The 16,270-nt window shown below is 33.4% G+C and overlaps 3 protein-coding genes across 3 annotated transcripts in view; 1 reads left to right on the top strand and 2 right to left on the bottom strand.

Annotated features, from left to right (window-relative positions):
* LOC134843976 (potassium channel subfamily T member 1-like) overlaps positions 1–2,407 on the bottom strand; it is a 154,575-nt gene extending 152,168 nt beyond the window's left edge. The window contains exon 1 of the mRNA XM_063860386.1: positions 1,977–2,407. Coding sequence (XP_063716456.1) covers positions 1,977–1,989 — 13 coding nt within the window. The 5' untranslated portion in view covers positions 1,990–2,407. The remainder of the gene's footprint in view (positions 1–1,976) is intronic.
* LOC134843974 (unconventional myosin-XVIIIa-like) overlaps positions 1–16,270 on the top strand; it is a 319,060-nt gene that overhangs the window by 64,370 nt on the left and 238,420 nt on the right. The gene's annotated exons all lie outside the window — the stretch shown is intronic.
* Positions 7,700–15,124, bottom strand: LOC134845030 (calmodulin-A-like). The gene is made up of 4 exons (XM_063861860.1): positions 14,224–15,124; positions 11,785–11,883; positions 10,164–10,315; positions 7,700–7,826 (listed from the first exon to the last, which is right to left on the bottom strand). The coding sequence occupies exons 1-4, from the start codon at positions 14,584–14,586 to the stop codon at positions 7,700–7,702; spliced, it is 741 nt and encodes a 246-aa protein (XP_063717930.1). The 5' UTR covers positions 14,587–15,124.

Below are 16,270 nucleotides of genomic sequence, written 5' to 3' on the forward strand. Positions count from 1 at the left end.
ACTTCAACACAAAAAATTTATAGGCTTACGTAACTTCTAAATATCGTGCAAATAACTACAGTTTTGATGCTATGTCAAAACCGAATATTGTATTGCATCAAGCAACATTAAAAGTTTAAAAGGTTTGGTTTTTTGTTAACTTATCAGAAAAATACTTTTTTTTTGAGGTTCAAAGCACTTAGATACAAATTGACAACTTACATTTAAATCTTAAGACATGGCCTCGAAACGCTTCAGTTTCAAGACACGTCAGCTCTCTACCCTTATTTCACCGTGCTTTTTGTGGTGGAACATTAGTTTTGTCCGAATTTTTCCATGTTTAATTTGAGAAATTTTTTGGTTCCTGTAATTTTTTGGACAAATTACAAAAATATCTGAAAAAGCTGTAAACTTCTAAGCTGAAAAAACTAGCATATAGTTTTTGGACAAAAGGTTCCTTTTGACACCGTTATTCGTAAAAAAATGGTCATGTGTAATATGCTACTTTTTCAATAGCACAAAATTAACTAACTACTTTTATAATTGCAAGAAATATCTCATCTAGAAAGATAAAAATTGGGCAGCAAAAAATTGATTGATAATTTTTTGTCCAGATTATTTTCTACTTTCATAGGTAAATTAAGCTTATGTTTATTTTCGCACTAAATTAATCAGAAGAAAAAAACAAAAGCAACCAATTTTGTATTTAGTCTTTTTTCGTTTTCTTTTTTTCCCATGCAAAATCAGGTACCAGATAAGTTTTTTAAAGCGGATCGAGTTTTCTATCATATTATAGTCTTTGAGTTGTGAATGGAGCGTTATTAAAATTGTTTCAAAAAGGCGTCGTAGTGTAATTTCGAGCTATTGAAACAATCGAATAACATTCATTTTGTGAGAAATAGTCACTAGGGCAAATAAAATTGGCCCACGTGTGGATAAAACTTTTTGTGCTACTGCACAACAACCGGTTATAATTGTTAACTTTTTGATTTAATGCTTTAATTTTTTAATTTGGAGTTTTGTGCAACGACGAAAAATTTGGAGTTTTGTGCAACGACGAAGACGTGCTAATTTCTCCGCCTCCCAGGCACGGCCGCTGGTCTTAGGCTGAGTATGATGCTTGCTCGATGCATGTGACGATGAGACATTATCTTCTAGTCCCGCAAAAACTCAAAAGTTCTAGTTGATTTGCAATAAAGAGGCACAACGGCTGTTCTCCGTAAACTAAAACCACTCTTATGTTGGTTTTTTCTTACGAAAACTTTGGTCTTTCTGAAAAACTGACCAAATGTGTCATGTTTTGATTTTCAGACAATTTAGTTCTCGTGGGAAAATTTTTCCTCCCGAGCATGACAAGGGGCGCTTTGCGCGTTCCAATGCTACGTCACAGTACCCACCAAAGTTTTTGCAAGCCACTTGTGTCTCGATACTGACAAGCGCGCAACACGTATCTCCCCAATTCCATGCAATAAATCTTCTGAGAATAGATTTCATGAAAAATAATTGCAGCTAGAAATTCGCTGAAAATTTTATCACAAGCAATTCATTTTGTTTGATAAAAAACTGGGTTCAAGGCTGTTGCTGAGATGAGTCAAAAACCTGAAAGAGTTGAAAATAGATCACGTATATGCGCCATGCTTTCAAAAAGTGGAAACAATAGTTTTATATCACATGGTGGTTGCTGCTAAAAAACTTGTTTTTGAAGCCAATTGAATGATATACGCCCATAGCCAAGCTTTTACTGGAAACTGTTTCATAATTTAAAAAAAAAAAACTATTAAACTAAAAAAATAGATATCGGGAACTTTTAATAAATTTTATTCAGAATTTAAGTCGACAGCGAATATAATGCTATAAAGCAATATTTTTGGTTTTTAACAAGAAGGCATTAATAAAAAAATCCAAAAAATCGAATTATTTTAGTCACCTTAAAATATTAAAGCTTTTTGTAAAATATAAAAGTTGGGTAAATCTTAAGAAAAACTTTCCTGTCTTACCTTTACCATCCATCAGTAGTTTAAGCTATGAAGTGATCAAAGTTGTGCTTGAACGCTTTGTCTCGTCGTTAGCTGTCAGACTAAAATTTTAGACTGAGAACCAGATAAAAATGTAACAGAAGTATCCAGGATCTAGTATTCAATCATGGAGATTGTTTGGTTTTTGAAACAAGAACGTTGTTAAACAGTTGATTTGTTAAGCGAATAGTTTATTAAATTGAAGAAATTACTTTTTGAAAAATTCAATCAGCAAAAATATTTGAATAGGTAGAGTCCAGGAACCCTGAAAATTAAACATATAGCCAGTATTTCATTAATCGACAGATTTTTGCGCTCACTCTGAATTTATTGTCAAAAAAATCAAATAAACATTCAGACGCTTTCGAAATTACAGGTGATTTGTTCGTTCCTGATTTCGGTTAAGACATTTACAGGAGGACTTTTCAACACCTGAATGATTTTTATGATTTTTATTGATGGGCATATGACCCATTTAGAAAAACAAAGTACAAAAAGATTTTCTTCGCTTTTATGTTCAGCGGTATTACCAAAGTAACGAGTAAAATATTGACTGAAATTAATCAATTTGCCCAATCATAATTTTAATGAACATCTTACACCTGAAATGTTTTTTTTAGCAAGGCGTTTTTGTTCGTGAAAAGGCTCAATCGTCTTCTTTTACGATGAAGTTTCCGCAAAGTTTGAAATCAACACTCGAAACCCTGAAAATAATGATCTCATTTTCTTCATCTGGTTGAAAAATTGAAAGCTGTTAGTTTGGAGCAAAGTTTTGTGTGAAAAAACCCAAAGAATGAAACTACTGCCATTAGTCCAAAACTATGATTAAAAACAATGTCGTTTTCGTTTTTTTTTTAAAGAAAGGCAATGAGTTGAATATACGATAAATTATAACTGAAATTGGGAAAATGACCAGAACTTTAGACCTTAATAGCCACATTCAAATTTTTAACGAAATTCCAGGAAAACCAGGACCTGCTATTATCAAGATCTTCCAAACATTTAATCTTAAAAACTTGATGCTTCTTCCCTGATTCCGACCGATTTAAAAAAAAACCAGAAAAATTAGTTTGCGCTAGCATACCAAAAATAAACTTAGTGATTATACTTGTGGTTTATAAAAAACAAAAACTTGATAACATGACTATATATTTTTTTCGACTTAGATGAACATTGCTCTTTGAAAAACAAAACCCTATATGATTTTATTTCCTTTTAACGTTTCTGCTATATTTTTTTAATGATAAATTTGACATTTCAATTTTTTCATTATTTTTTCATTTCTTTTTCGCGCTCACTTACAGATATACAGAAGGTTTCAAAACTGATAATTTTTGCCTCTGGAAATATACTACTAATAAAATTAGCTTTCTGTGTGAGCCGAATTAATTCGCAACCTACAGGATAGAAAAATCTGGACAATGCAAAAGTTCTATCCAATCTTCTCATTTCAAGGACATAAAAAAATCATCGCTTTGAACCATGGACTATAGTTTGTTCCTTTGTACTCAATTAGAATCAAAACTGCAGAAATTTAATTGCCTCAATGTGAAAACAGTATAAAGTTCGACTAGCATAACAATTTTGAAATGTATCATATAGCATAAATTTCAAACTAAATTTCTCAAAAGCAAAAAATAAAGAATATTTGTGACAGCTTGATTTGAACCTAGGTGGAAAAAATCCTCAATAAAACAAGAAAAACGCCCTAACTGATTCAAAACAATTTTTTGATTCACAAGTTTCGTTGGCCCTTATTATTCTTTTCCGTTTTTTACTGCTATGACAAACAAAAAATGGAAAAAAAACATAAGTTAAGGCTATCAAAGGTTGAAGAAACTGCATCACAAAATTGCAGTTTGATGTCATTTACAGTCTTAAACATTAATTTTATCATGCGCAAGTTTTAAAGTGTTCCGTCAAAAACAAGAAATATGGTTGTTTATGGCTTTAGATTTAAAAAGTAAAACCAAAAACGCCTATTACAATGTTTGTGTAGAACAATCCTTCAAACCTTGACTAATCGCCTGTTTGCAAGAAACTAAATTTATAGAAGAACTAACACTGATGTAACTTGTAGAGACTTGGAGGAAGAAATTGGACAGTTTTTTCGACCCGATTGAAGAAACCCGATCGAGACGAACAAAAAAATAAACGACAATGTAATCAAAACTTATTGCCCGATTTATACAATTGATTGCGAATTAATTATCCCAAATAGGTCAAAATTGCAACCTTTAAACTCCCAAAAATTTATGAAAAAATGATCGAGGTGAAATATATATTTTTAAAATTTAAGCTCAGAAGGGCAAAACCTATCAGATGATTTTAAAAATGTTGAAAATGGCTAGTTAAAAATTCGAATTTTGTCTGAAGACAAAAACAACCCGAGTACAAACATTCCGTCAATTTCTTCAAATTTCGGAACAATATTAAAGTTGGCGCTCTCGACGTAAAATGAGTGATGCATAATCCTTATAAATTTGCGTCAATTGTGCCAGTGTTAATCACATTGACAGAAACATTTATAAAATTTAGAACAAGCTAAATTTTCAGAAGTTCGCAACCTCATAACCATAATTGTAATAAATAATCTATGGGCACAAGTTGAGCATTTTGTTTTCGAAATTCCAAAGTAGAAAAAGAATTTTTGAGAATTGAATATATAGTCAACTGAATACCGCTCGACTTCCGGTGTTAAAAACGACGACAACGAGTCTTAAAACCCAACAAGACTGCTCGTATCAGGGCGTTGCCTTGAATGGAACGACTGCCCTTTAACGTTTATGAAGTGATGTTCGATAATACGAAAAATGGTTGCAGGTGAAATTTTTTTTTAATTTGAGCTCAAGGCATCACAAAGCACCTTTCAGAGGATATAATAAGATCTCGTCAAAAACGGCTCGTTGGAAAATTTAAATTGGTCTTGATAAAAAAAAACAACCCGAGAACAAATATTCTGTATTTTTTCTGCGAAAATGGATAACAGATAAAAAAAATAATCTCTTATTAGTTATAAAATAATGATGGATTGGGTTTCAGACTAGTTACACAATTATAATTTGATTTGATATACTGACAGCGCGATAGAGTTCGTCCTATTGAAGTGGCATTTCGAATCATTCAGAATTGAATTGAAACGGGCTATTTCTTTTAACACAATTCCAGACGCAAAATATATCACTTCGTAATTATATTGCGTGTGGGCGATGACATTTGGAAAAACAAGGAAATTAAATTTATACTTTGACGAGTTGTTAATTTTTTTGCCTCCACAAAAAATTTTCAACAACAAAAAGTTTTGAACTGAAATTGAATAGCTGTCAAGTTTTTTATGGTTTGGCGCTGTAAAAAAAACAATTTATCATTTCTGTATAACTTCTACTTTTTTCTAATTTTCAAGAAAAATAAAATTGTTTGTATCAAATCGAGGCCTTGAATGTCTCCATGTCTTTTAAGGTCAATAGTGATAGCTTTAAATTTAAATAAAATGAATGAAAACTTCCAAACAAAACAAAAAAAAATTTGAGATTTTTCTTAAAACAATCTCCCGCAAGATATGTGAAGTGCAAAGTGACATATTTCAGCATATAGCAAAGTATTATATCAATCAAATAGCATGCCTTAATCAAATTGGAACAATTTCCAGGACGGAATAAAGCTCCGCTTACTCATAAATAGCACAAAATTTATCGCGCGTTAATTGTCGCAAACTGGCCAAATTGGCGATGTTTAATCCCCCATAAACTTATTAAAAACAATTACAGGTGAAATATCTTTCTATATTTGAGCTCAGGGCAACAATACTCATTGAATAGTATAAAAAAATCCTGTCAAAAATTCTGGTTATTAAACCCGAATTTGTCAGGGAGAAACCAACCCCGAGCACAAATAGTCCGCCCACTTCTTCGAAAGCCGGAACAATAATAACTATAGAGCCAGATATGTTGGGCAGGTTACTTTTTTGAAATCTGAAATGCAGTCTTTTTCAAGACTAGACAACTAATGCCTTTATCTGAAAGCTTTTTTAGCCTTTAGTTTTAATGGCAAGTAATAAAAAACATTGGTTAAGTTTATTTCGTGAGCATCTATTTTGTAACAACCTGAAAACTATTATTTTTGTTCATACAAGAGAAATTACAACTTTTTTTTCGAAGATCAAAAATTTTATCGCCTTAAGCTGTAATAACAATTAATATAATATTCCATCCTGTAAGAAACGAAGAACAGAAAATAAGCATTTCTGGTCGCGGTAGTATCAAAAAGCCGGTTTTTCGTCGCAATACGTTGCAATACAATTTTCAGGCCTTCATAAGTATACGAAATTATGATTTTTCAAATCACTTCATGCAAATCTTTCCTCTTTTGTTAGTTGAAAATTTTTAAACTGTGGTCAAAAAGCTTTTGATCCAGTCAAAGTCAATCTTCTCTTTATATATGTCGTATGAAAATTCCCAAAAGTTAATTGCAGCTCTCAAATTATTGAGAAAAAGGCTCAATTTTTTGTTCCGACTTTCGCAGAAAGTGCAAAATATTCAAGTTTGGGGCGTTTCTTTTACTTTTTACTTTTTTTTTATGGTTTCTACGATTCGCAGAGGATCTATGAAAAACCACCACTTATTACGGTACTTTTTCTTACGACAATTTTTGAAGAAAATGGCAAAAAATTTGTGCGCCGGTGTTTTTTTCCAGAAAAATTTCATTTTTTTAACTTGCAATTTATGACGGAAATTTTAAAAGTCATTTCACAGGTATTTTTATTTTTTGCACAATTTACAAAAGGTATTTCAACCCCGGCCATTTTTTGTAAAGTGATGGGGGTTTAAAAAATGAAATTTTGGGCAATGTGGGAATTTTAACGAATTTAATTTTTTTTGTTGAAAAATTTCATTAATTAGTTTAATTTGAGTTACTCCATAGAAATTAAAATGCAGTCGGAACATTCACGCATTCTTGTTTCAGTCTTGTGCATTCCTCTCATTAGTAAATATTTTGTTTGGCACTTTTGTTTTATGACCTGATTACCGGAACCGGAGCAAGGCTGACATGCACATTTTGTTGACAAGTTCGATTAACTATCAAAAAAACTTTTCTGCTATTTACCAAAACTGAAAAAACAATTACTGCAACCACTGCAATCGAAATTATTCAGTAAATTTCAAATTTACGAATCTTTTGCTCAAAAGCATTAGTTTATATTGCTTAATAGTAAAAACAAGCTGATTTTCCTAACAACCATCCGTCCGTCATTCATGCTCTGAAAAATTGCGAAAAACTGTTAGTTAGAAGTTTAATTGGAGAAGAAAAAGCATCCCATATACGAATTTTTAGGTGACTTTTTTTCGTAAGTTGGAGCAAAAAGGAATGGTAAATTTTAAATTTTTCTATTATATAAAACAACTAAAATCAACCGCTACTTGGAATTGAAACACTCACTAATTTGGATCAATCATATTCTGTACATTCTTCTTCATCATAGTAAAAAGTCAAAATCTTGTTTTACGTGAAATAGTATTTTTTTTTACCAGTAACGCCGTCAAATGCATTGAAAAGTTTAAAATGTCAAAAAACGGGTTACAAATTCAGCATAAGCTTAATAATTGCAGCATAGTAAGTGAATATGAGAGATAGAATATGATTGTGTTTACGCAGAAAAAATTAAGAGTTCATTCTGTTTTATTTGCATTGTTTTTTCGCCCCCATTTCTAGAGTGTCATCATGCGTAAGAACTCCTCGAAGCAAATCCATCCGTCCTTATTATTGTCCGCATGTCTCCAAATTAGGTCGATGTCCTGGTCACCCAACTCTTCGTCTATGCTCTTCAGACCAGCCCTATTGTGAACAAAAAAAACACTCAATTAATTTCTAATATTAATATATCAATTTATCCTAAAATTAAACACTTATCTTCAATCTTTAAAACTAGCCCTAAATGCCAGATTTTCGCCAAGTAACACAAAAAGCTCCGAATACAAAAGTTTAAAAAATAAATTTGAAATGATTTTGTTTTGGTATTTGTTTTTTCTCTGTCTCTAATTTGTAGGTCAAAGAACTTGAAATCAGCCAGTTAATTCTAATCGCTCTCACCTTTTTACGTCATTTTAATACAGTACAGTTTCACTCCTAATATTTTAATGCTTTAGCAATTTATGCTTTAGCAGTTAAACTACTACAATTTAACTACTCTTGTTTAAAGGTTGCCGGTGGGCGCTGAAATCGGCTCTGATTTTCATATAACGTCCTTCTCTATTGACAAGCTCACGACACGTCGGTGCGAATGCGATGGCTACTGTTGATTAATCACCGCATTATAAAAGGAAACAAACACGACTGTATAAGAGAAAACAAGACTGCACGTATATTACGGGCAAAGCCCTGAATGTTCCGACTGCTTCTTAACTGATCTCAAAAAAATTTTGTTCAATTTTTTTTGATAAACTGTAAATTTTGTACTTCCAATATCAAATGCAAGAGCTAACATTTGAGCACAATTTCTTTGACAAATTACAGTTGGCCTCAATCGAATTTGGAGCGAGTACGAGAGCAGATAAATTGCTACGCATAAAAAGTTCGAATATTGAAAGTACATTACGAGGCCAAACTGTGCACTGGGTAGGCGCACAATTTTGTGTCTGTATGTTCCTGGATTCCATATACAAGTCTTTAAACATGTTCCAAAATGTAAATGGATTCCACCTACAAAACTTTCGTGGATTCCGCGTACAATACCTGTAACGTAAATTTTGTCGGGACATTCCGCAACAAGCAAATATAGCTAGTTGTTCTGGATTCCGCAGCTATAACTGGATTCCGCAAAATATAAGTCGAATCTGCAAAATGTAAATGGAATCCGCAAATGAAAGTGGAATTCGCAAACAAAATGAGGATTTATACGCTGTCAATTTTTGTATTATTGGTCTGAAATTAAAAAAACTACTTCTGGCGTATATATTCATCATTTTCTTCGATAGTCGGAATAACAAAACTGCTCGCAGCAGAGCAGAGCCGCGAATCTTCCGACTGCTTTTTAACTTCTACGGATTAGTGTTCACTCTAAACTTTTCATCAATTTTTTGAAAAAAAAAAAAAGATAATCCGAACATTTTTTGAGTGTTTTGAAAGTCTCCCACACGATTTGTGATTAAAAAAGGGGGATATGTCGCAGTCCAATTTGGAAGGATTGCTATGAGAGAAATATATCGCGCTTTAATTGTCCCAAGTAGTCCAAACTGGCAATCTTTAATTCCCCATAACTATACGAAAAATAATCAAAAAACTTTTCAGTTTTCAGCTCAAGACAACTATTCTTTTTGGGTGATACAAAAAAAATTGTCCAAATTTGCTTGTTAGAAAGTAGAAATTTGTCTGGGGAAAAACCAATCCTGCACAAACGTTCCGTCACTTTCCTCGATAGTTGGAACAAAATAAATATGTTCATGTTATACTAATTTGTTTTAGTTTTTTATCATTTCGGTGTTAAATTAGAAAAGTTGTGTAGGATTTAATTGTAAAATGTAAAAAGAAATGACTTGATGAAATGATTTTTTTCGTCCGGGATATAAATTGTTGAGGATTGAAATGTCTGCGTGATGAAATGTATGGTGTTAATTTGAATGTCGTTAAAAAATTAGAACACCAAATCGATTCTCACCAAATCAAACACCAATTCTGTTATTTATTGAAAAAAGAATATCATATTTGACTCAAGATTTAGATTTGACTCTTAAATTAGGCGAAGGGTAGATTGGCAGAAGATAAATTGGTATAAAGGGTAGAATGACATGGGGTAGAATGGCATAGGGTAGAATGGTATAGAGTATATTAGAATGGGATAGACCATCCTGCAACCGTTAAAAATCCGATTGCGGCTATAACCGTTGGGCTTTTTCCATGCCATTAATGTTATTGATTTGAACAGTTTATCATTGGCGTCACAAAAAACGCTAACTTCAAGAAAAAAAACGCTAACTTTGTTTAAATCTAACAAAATTCCATAACTTTAAGCAAGCATTATGAGAGTGCATTTAGTTGTTAGTTCCCCTGTCAATTTGTTGTGAATACCTCCGTAATATTTATCTTTTCTGCGGACCCTTATCCTCTTGAGCTTGATTTTAAAAAAAAGAGAAAGTGAAAAAACCATGCAAATCAAGTCACAAAATATAGCCTTGCCTCAGTTCTTCCTTGTCGATGTATCCGTTTCCGTCCTTGTCGAAAAGTTCGAAGGCTGCTTTGAACTCGGCATAGGGTTCGTTCAGTACCTTACTCGACAACATGTCCAGGAACTCAAAGAATTCTATCGTGCCGTTCTTGTTGATGTCAACCTATTAGTCAAAATCACAAATTTGATGAAAAAGTTTTTTTCATAGTTTTTTGCAGGGGCGAATTTAGAAGGGGCGGGTGGGGCAAAGAGGGTGAAGGTTTTTTTCAGAGATCCGACCCCTGGCCAATAGTTATTAGTTTTCAGGGGGAGGGGGGAGCGCGCCGGAAAAAGGCGAATTTAAAGACAAAACTTTGTAAAAAGTGCCTAAAAGCGGCTTTTTTGGCCTTTTTTCAAAAATTTGGCTGCGGCGCAGAACATTCGGTCAAAATAGGGTCATTAAAATGATTTAAGAGAGCTCAGAAAATCAATTTGGTCAAGCTAAAAAAAAATCCGCAACCCACCTCGAGAAAACCCTAGATCTGCCACTGAGTCTTCAAAAAACTAAGAGATACACGCAGGGGTGCGTTTAGGGGGGGGGGGGCTTCTTCTTTTCCTGGATTCTAAATCTATTTTAATAATATTGCCAATGTAATAAATTTGAAGGGGAGAGCGCGCTTTTTGGTCAATTTTTTTTTTTGAAAAAGTGCCGAAAAACGATTTTTTTACCATTTTTTTTACAATAGGGTCTTTATACTGTTTTGGGAATGCTTGGAAAATCAATTTAATTTGGTCGACCTAAAAAAGCGGTCGCAAAAATTTTCGAAAATGTTTTGAAAAGCCGCCCATCCCTCGAGAAAATCTATGAAAGGCTCGCAGAGGCTCTATGATTCGGGGCGGATCTAGGATTGATTCTCCGAGCTCTCCCAAAACACTAAAACGACCCTGTTTCGGCCAAATTTTCTGCGTCGCATGCAAAATTTTGATGAAAAAAACCGGCCCAAACAAGTGTTTTTAAGCATTTTTTGAAAAGTTTTGACCAAAAAATTGCGGTATTTTTGACGCGCGTTGCCCCTCATTTTGGCGCGCCTTTTGAAAATTTTTAGGGTAATCAAAAATGGATATTTCAAAATATTACGAAGGGGGTGGGCTTTGGGTCGGCAGGGGTTCGAATCCCCTGGGACAGGGGCGATCCGCCCATCTCCCTAAATCCGCCCCTTGAAAAAGCTATGTCCTGTTTCAGCATTGTTCATTTCGCTAATTATTGCAAAAACAGGGAACTTTTCAAAAAATATGGCATTTAGTTAATTTAAGATTGAATGATCTTGTCAAATATTTCGCTACCAGTTGTCACGACTTTCGGTGTCAACTATTTTGAAAATAACATAAATTATTTTCTTTAAAATTAATTTCGAGTTGTCGTTATCTATAAGAATTGCGAGTTGTCTTTTGTAGTGAGTTGTCACATTACGCCTCTTTCAACCCATTTCAAGGGGGTTTCGCTACAAGGAATGAAAAGGTCGAACATGTTCAATCAATCTTTTAGTTCTCTATAGTTGATGTACAATGCTTACAAAGGAACAACAGGGGGGGGGGGGGGGTAGTCAACAAGATCCGAATTGAAAGATGGAAGAAATGATTGTGTATGCTCACTTCATTGATCATGTCAGCTAATTCGGCGTCCGAGGGGTTCAGACCCATGCGTCTCATCACAGACCCCAACTTACGCGGGCTGATCTTACCTTCTCCGTCCTGTAGTAGAAAAAAGATGTTATGACAACAGAAAAGAAACTTAGTGGTTTTGGTTTATGAGTCAATTTTTAAACCAATAAAGATTTCTGATAATTAATGATGTTGGAAAAACTAAGAAACTAGTAACTAACCCTTATGGTGAAACAAACAATTTATCCATTGAAAGAACCACCCGCACTCAGTAAAAAGGGAAAATAATCGATTATATTATAATTATAATCGTACTTTTAGCAAAAATTATAATTGATTATAAGCGCCAGTTTTAGATGTTGAAACAATTTATAATCCAATATAATGATAACATGTTGACTGAGACTCACAATAAAAATCCATTATAATATATTATTTTCTCTTTTTACTGAGTGCGGGCAACAAACGAGCTGCTCAGCACTTTACAAGAACCGATGTTGCCCCCCTGATTAGGAATTATATGCAGTTGCTTCGTTTTTTTGGGCTGGGTAATGTTGGTTTACCCTCGAGCAATTAACTTAGGTTAGAATGGACCTCTTTTTCATCATTAGCGCATTGTATCCCAGTGTTCTCGGAATACAAAGTTCTAGAAATCTTGCGAGAAAATACATTATTCTTGCAAAATTCTTGCAAAAATTGCATTCAGATGAAAAATTTCTTGCTAAGTTTGTATTTATTTTCCAAAAGTTAATCAAAATTCTCCAATTGATTTTCTAGATTTCTCAATCATCTTTTAAAACTCTTGCAAAATTATGCAATTTTTTTTGCAAGATATGCTTTTCACACGCAAAAACAAATCAGATTTTGCATGCATCTTGCAAGATTCTTTATCAACGCAACAATTAAGCAATATTTTAGATTCATTTTGCCAGACTCTTATAAAGCAAGACTTTCGAGCAAGATTTTCCATTCATCTTTCAACAATCTTGCAAAACTTTTGTACCAAACGCCAGAATTTTACGTGCAAGATACAAGCATTTTTTTCTTCAGTTTGATTTTGGAAGTGGAAGATTTGCAAGAACTTTGTAACTTGTGCAGTACAGCAGGGTAGTTTGAAACCGCTAACACGCGAAAACAAATTTGTTGCTGCCAGTATCTGTAAATTGGGAGGCATAATGTAAATAGTATTGCACTGTGATCATTTTTTGTTAAATTATGGGGGTTTAAATGCACTATTTTAGACAGTTTTGTCAACTAATCAGTGATATATTTTTATTAGCGGGTAGAGCGAGCGGAAATTCAGTCTAGCTAAGTATTGAGTCCAAACCTAATGGATTTGAGTTAATTTATCCAAATCGCTTTAAACAGATGTGTCAAAAGCGTGTATTGAAAGTCTCGCATTAATTTAATGAGACTAAATTGCTGGTCGCATATTAATGTAAAACGCATTTATCTGCCGCTTACGCAATATATTGCCCGTTAGTTGTCCCGAATTGGCCGTATTGGCAATCTTTAAACCCCCTTAGCTTAACAAATAATGGTCACAGTTATTATATTATTATTTTTAAAAATTACATCAAAAATACTAACTTCGGACAAAAATACTTTTTGGATGATAGAAAAACTTCCGTCAGGAACGGTTAATTGAAACGTCAAAAATGTACTGAATAAAAAACCAAGCCAAGTGTAAAGATTCCTCACTTTCTTTCAGAGTCTGAACAAAAAGGTTATTTTGTCGGTCTCAGTTCAATTTCGAAGACATTAATCCGCCGCTTACGCTTCTTGAAAAAAATTTATTATATTGCTTGTTAATTATCCCAAATTGAACGAATTAACAATTTTTAAACCCCCATAACTTTGAAATTAATAGTTACGGGTCAAATATTTTTTAAGTCTGAGCAGCAGACAACAATATTTTTAGATGGTAAAAAATTTGCCAAAAATGCTTAATTAACAAGTCATAAATTGACTGAATAAAAAAACCTCAAGCATAAATTTTCCGCGTTTTCTTCAATATTGAATCTATATATTGGGAATACTCTTTCAAGGTAACTACAAGTTCAGGATGTCAAATAATATTTAAAAAAATATTTTCTTCGGGCCAAATGGTACTGTAAATCAGCTACTGTAAATCGGCAAAAAAATTGAGATATTGCTTTTACCGTAGATGGACAAACTTTATCTGTTGCAAATTCATTGCGACAAATAAGCGCTAACTATAGTTTTGCAACATAAATTAACTGGCTCAACTTTCAACAGTCATTATTAATTAAAACAATATGGAGCAAACGAAAACTTAAGACCCAATACAAAAAATGAGAAATGAATCAGAGAAATGAAATTTCGGTCACTTTCAAATTAGTTTAATCATCTTTTTTTAAAAAACGCTTTTCTGATTATTGTTTTTGCCGTGTGTGAATTCATGTTTACCTTATCGAACAAATTAAAAGCTTCTTGGTAAACTGCAAGTTGGGCTGGTTTCAGCACCCGTCCATTCATTTTGTAGCCCCCTCTCCCTCCATTAGACTCGCTATTCGAATTCGACCGGGCAACTTTGGCTGCTGCTGGCGGCCTCTCGCCAGTCGGACTCCCGAGACTCTTCGGAGTCGTGGCTTCGGCACTCGTTTTGGCCGCAGAAGCCGTTTTTGTCGTGTTAATTGTCGAATTGTTTGTAGATAGAGGTTTGGCCGGCGTAATTACGGCGCCTTTCGATCCTCTTTGTGTTGTTGTATTCGTCGTATTAGTCGATGATTTGGATTTATTCGATGAAAAAGATGAAAAAATGCTGCTCATTTTTCAATTAAAATTCCAATTTTCCGTTTAGATTCAACTTTATTCGAGAACGGATTTTTACGAAAGGTAAAGTATCTCGATCGCGCCAGAAACTTAAGTTTTAAGATTAATTTTAACGAATATTGTTAGAAGCAACATGTTATGAACATGTAAGAAATTTGAGAATACAAATTTTTGATATGTTTTGCTGTGATTAAAATCAAAACTGAAGGCTTTGAAAGTAAATGCTTGATTTTATTTTTTCTCCGCCAGGTATATAAATTTTAATCAAACAACTTCTTATAAGTGTACGCTTTTTTTGTTCTGAGTGAACACACTTTAGTCGAATGGATCTCAAGTGTGTTTTACTTTTGGACAGTTTTTTGTCACTAGAAAATTTAAAAAAAATACTCTTTGGCGTCACTATAAGATCCCATAGCTTACCCATTATAGAATTATAAAATACTTTGACCGTAAATTTATCTGACTGGCGTGAAAACTAGACATAACATATTCACTAAATATTTTGTGCTGCGATACATTTAATCAAAATTACTTTTTCATGAATTTTTTTATCATATGGTCAAATAGTACGTTTTGTATATGAGTTTTTAAATCAAATCATATAAGTTGATGTTATAAAAGCCGACCATTATAGTAAAACCGACCAAAGCCACCTCAAAGCTGTTTTTATTTTCTCTTATTACTAATTGACTTAAATTTGAACAGCATGTTATGAGGTCGAGTTATGAGCACGTTTAACGATACTGTCAAAAAGCTTACAAAACTGTTGGTAATTCAGCTATCGATTACCGATAGCAAAACTGTGACTAACTACAAGCAAAAACGAGAAATTCGTCAAGCGGTACAAAATCTAATCCAAAATATACAAATTTTGATCACAGCTGGTCCATCAATGGCAGCAGTCTAACAAATTACTACAAACTAATAGTAATTATCTTTGGGTAAGCAGTTGAAACTTACTCATTAAAAACTTACGCTTCTCGCTTTTTGTCTGAACAGCAAGGTCGTCAAAAAAGAAGAACATTTTTCGCATAATTGAAGCTCCAGGATTGAAGTCGCCTAGCTCTGAAGTTAAGCAGAGCTGCTATAAAAATCAGACAGATATAGCTGTGTTGATGTTCATGAAATTTGGGCGACAAGCGGTTCAAACTTTGGCTAGAACTTCTCATTCCATACTTTGTGTACTAATATTTATATCAATAATTACTGTGAATAAATCTTTTTTCGAATTTTAGAAGTAATGCCTTGTTCTTAAAACTGCAATTTTCGTACTTTTCTTTTGTGCAATCTGAAAGATATTGAGCAAGACTGCCCGTATCAAGACAAAGCCTTGAATATTCCGACTGTCTGAATTATTGTTCCGACTTTCGAAGAAACTGAGGAAAGTATAGGCCAGTGGTGGTTATTTTTTATTCCGACCAAATTTAGGAAAAGTTAACTGGGTATGGGCATCGATCCGGAAACCTTGTGATTGCCAAGCGAGTATGCTTGGTTTTGGCTAAATTCCGGCTTTGGGCTGTGCTGCTGGAATAATGATTTGATAGTTTGTTTCAATACGCATAAGTTTGATTTAATCAGCCTAAAATTTGTAGTTTGTCAATATTTCAAATACAAAAAAAACGATTCGAGACCAATAAAAAAAGTAGTCAGAATAATCAGCGCTCTGCCTTGATACGAGCAG

Source organism: Symsagittifera roscoffensis, chromosome 4 (genome assembly GCF_963678635.1).
Source record: "Symsagittifera roscoffensis chromosome 4, txSymRosc1.1, whole genome shotgun sequence".
In the NCBI taxonomy this organism is placed as follows: Eukaryota; Metazoa; Xenacoelomorpha; order Acoela; family Convolutidae; genus Symsagittifera; species Symsagittifera roscoffensis.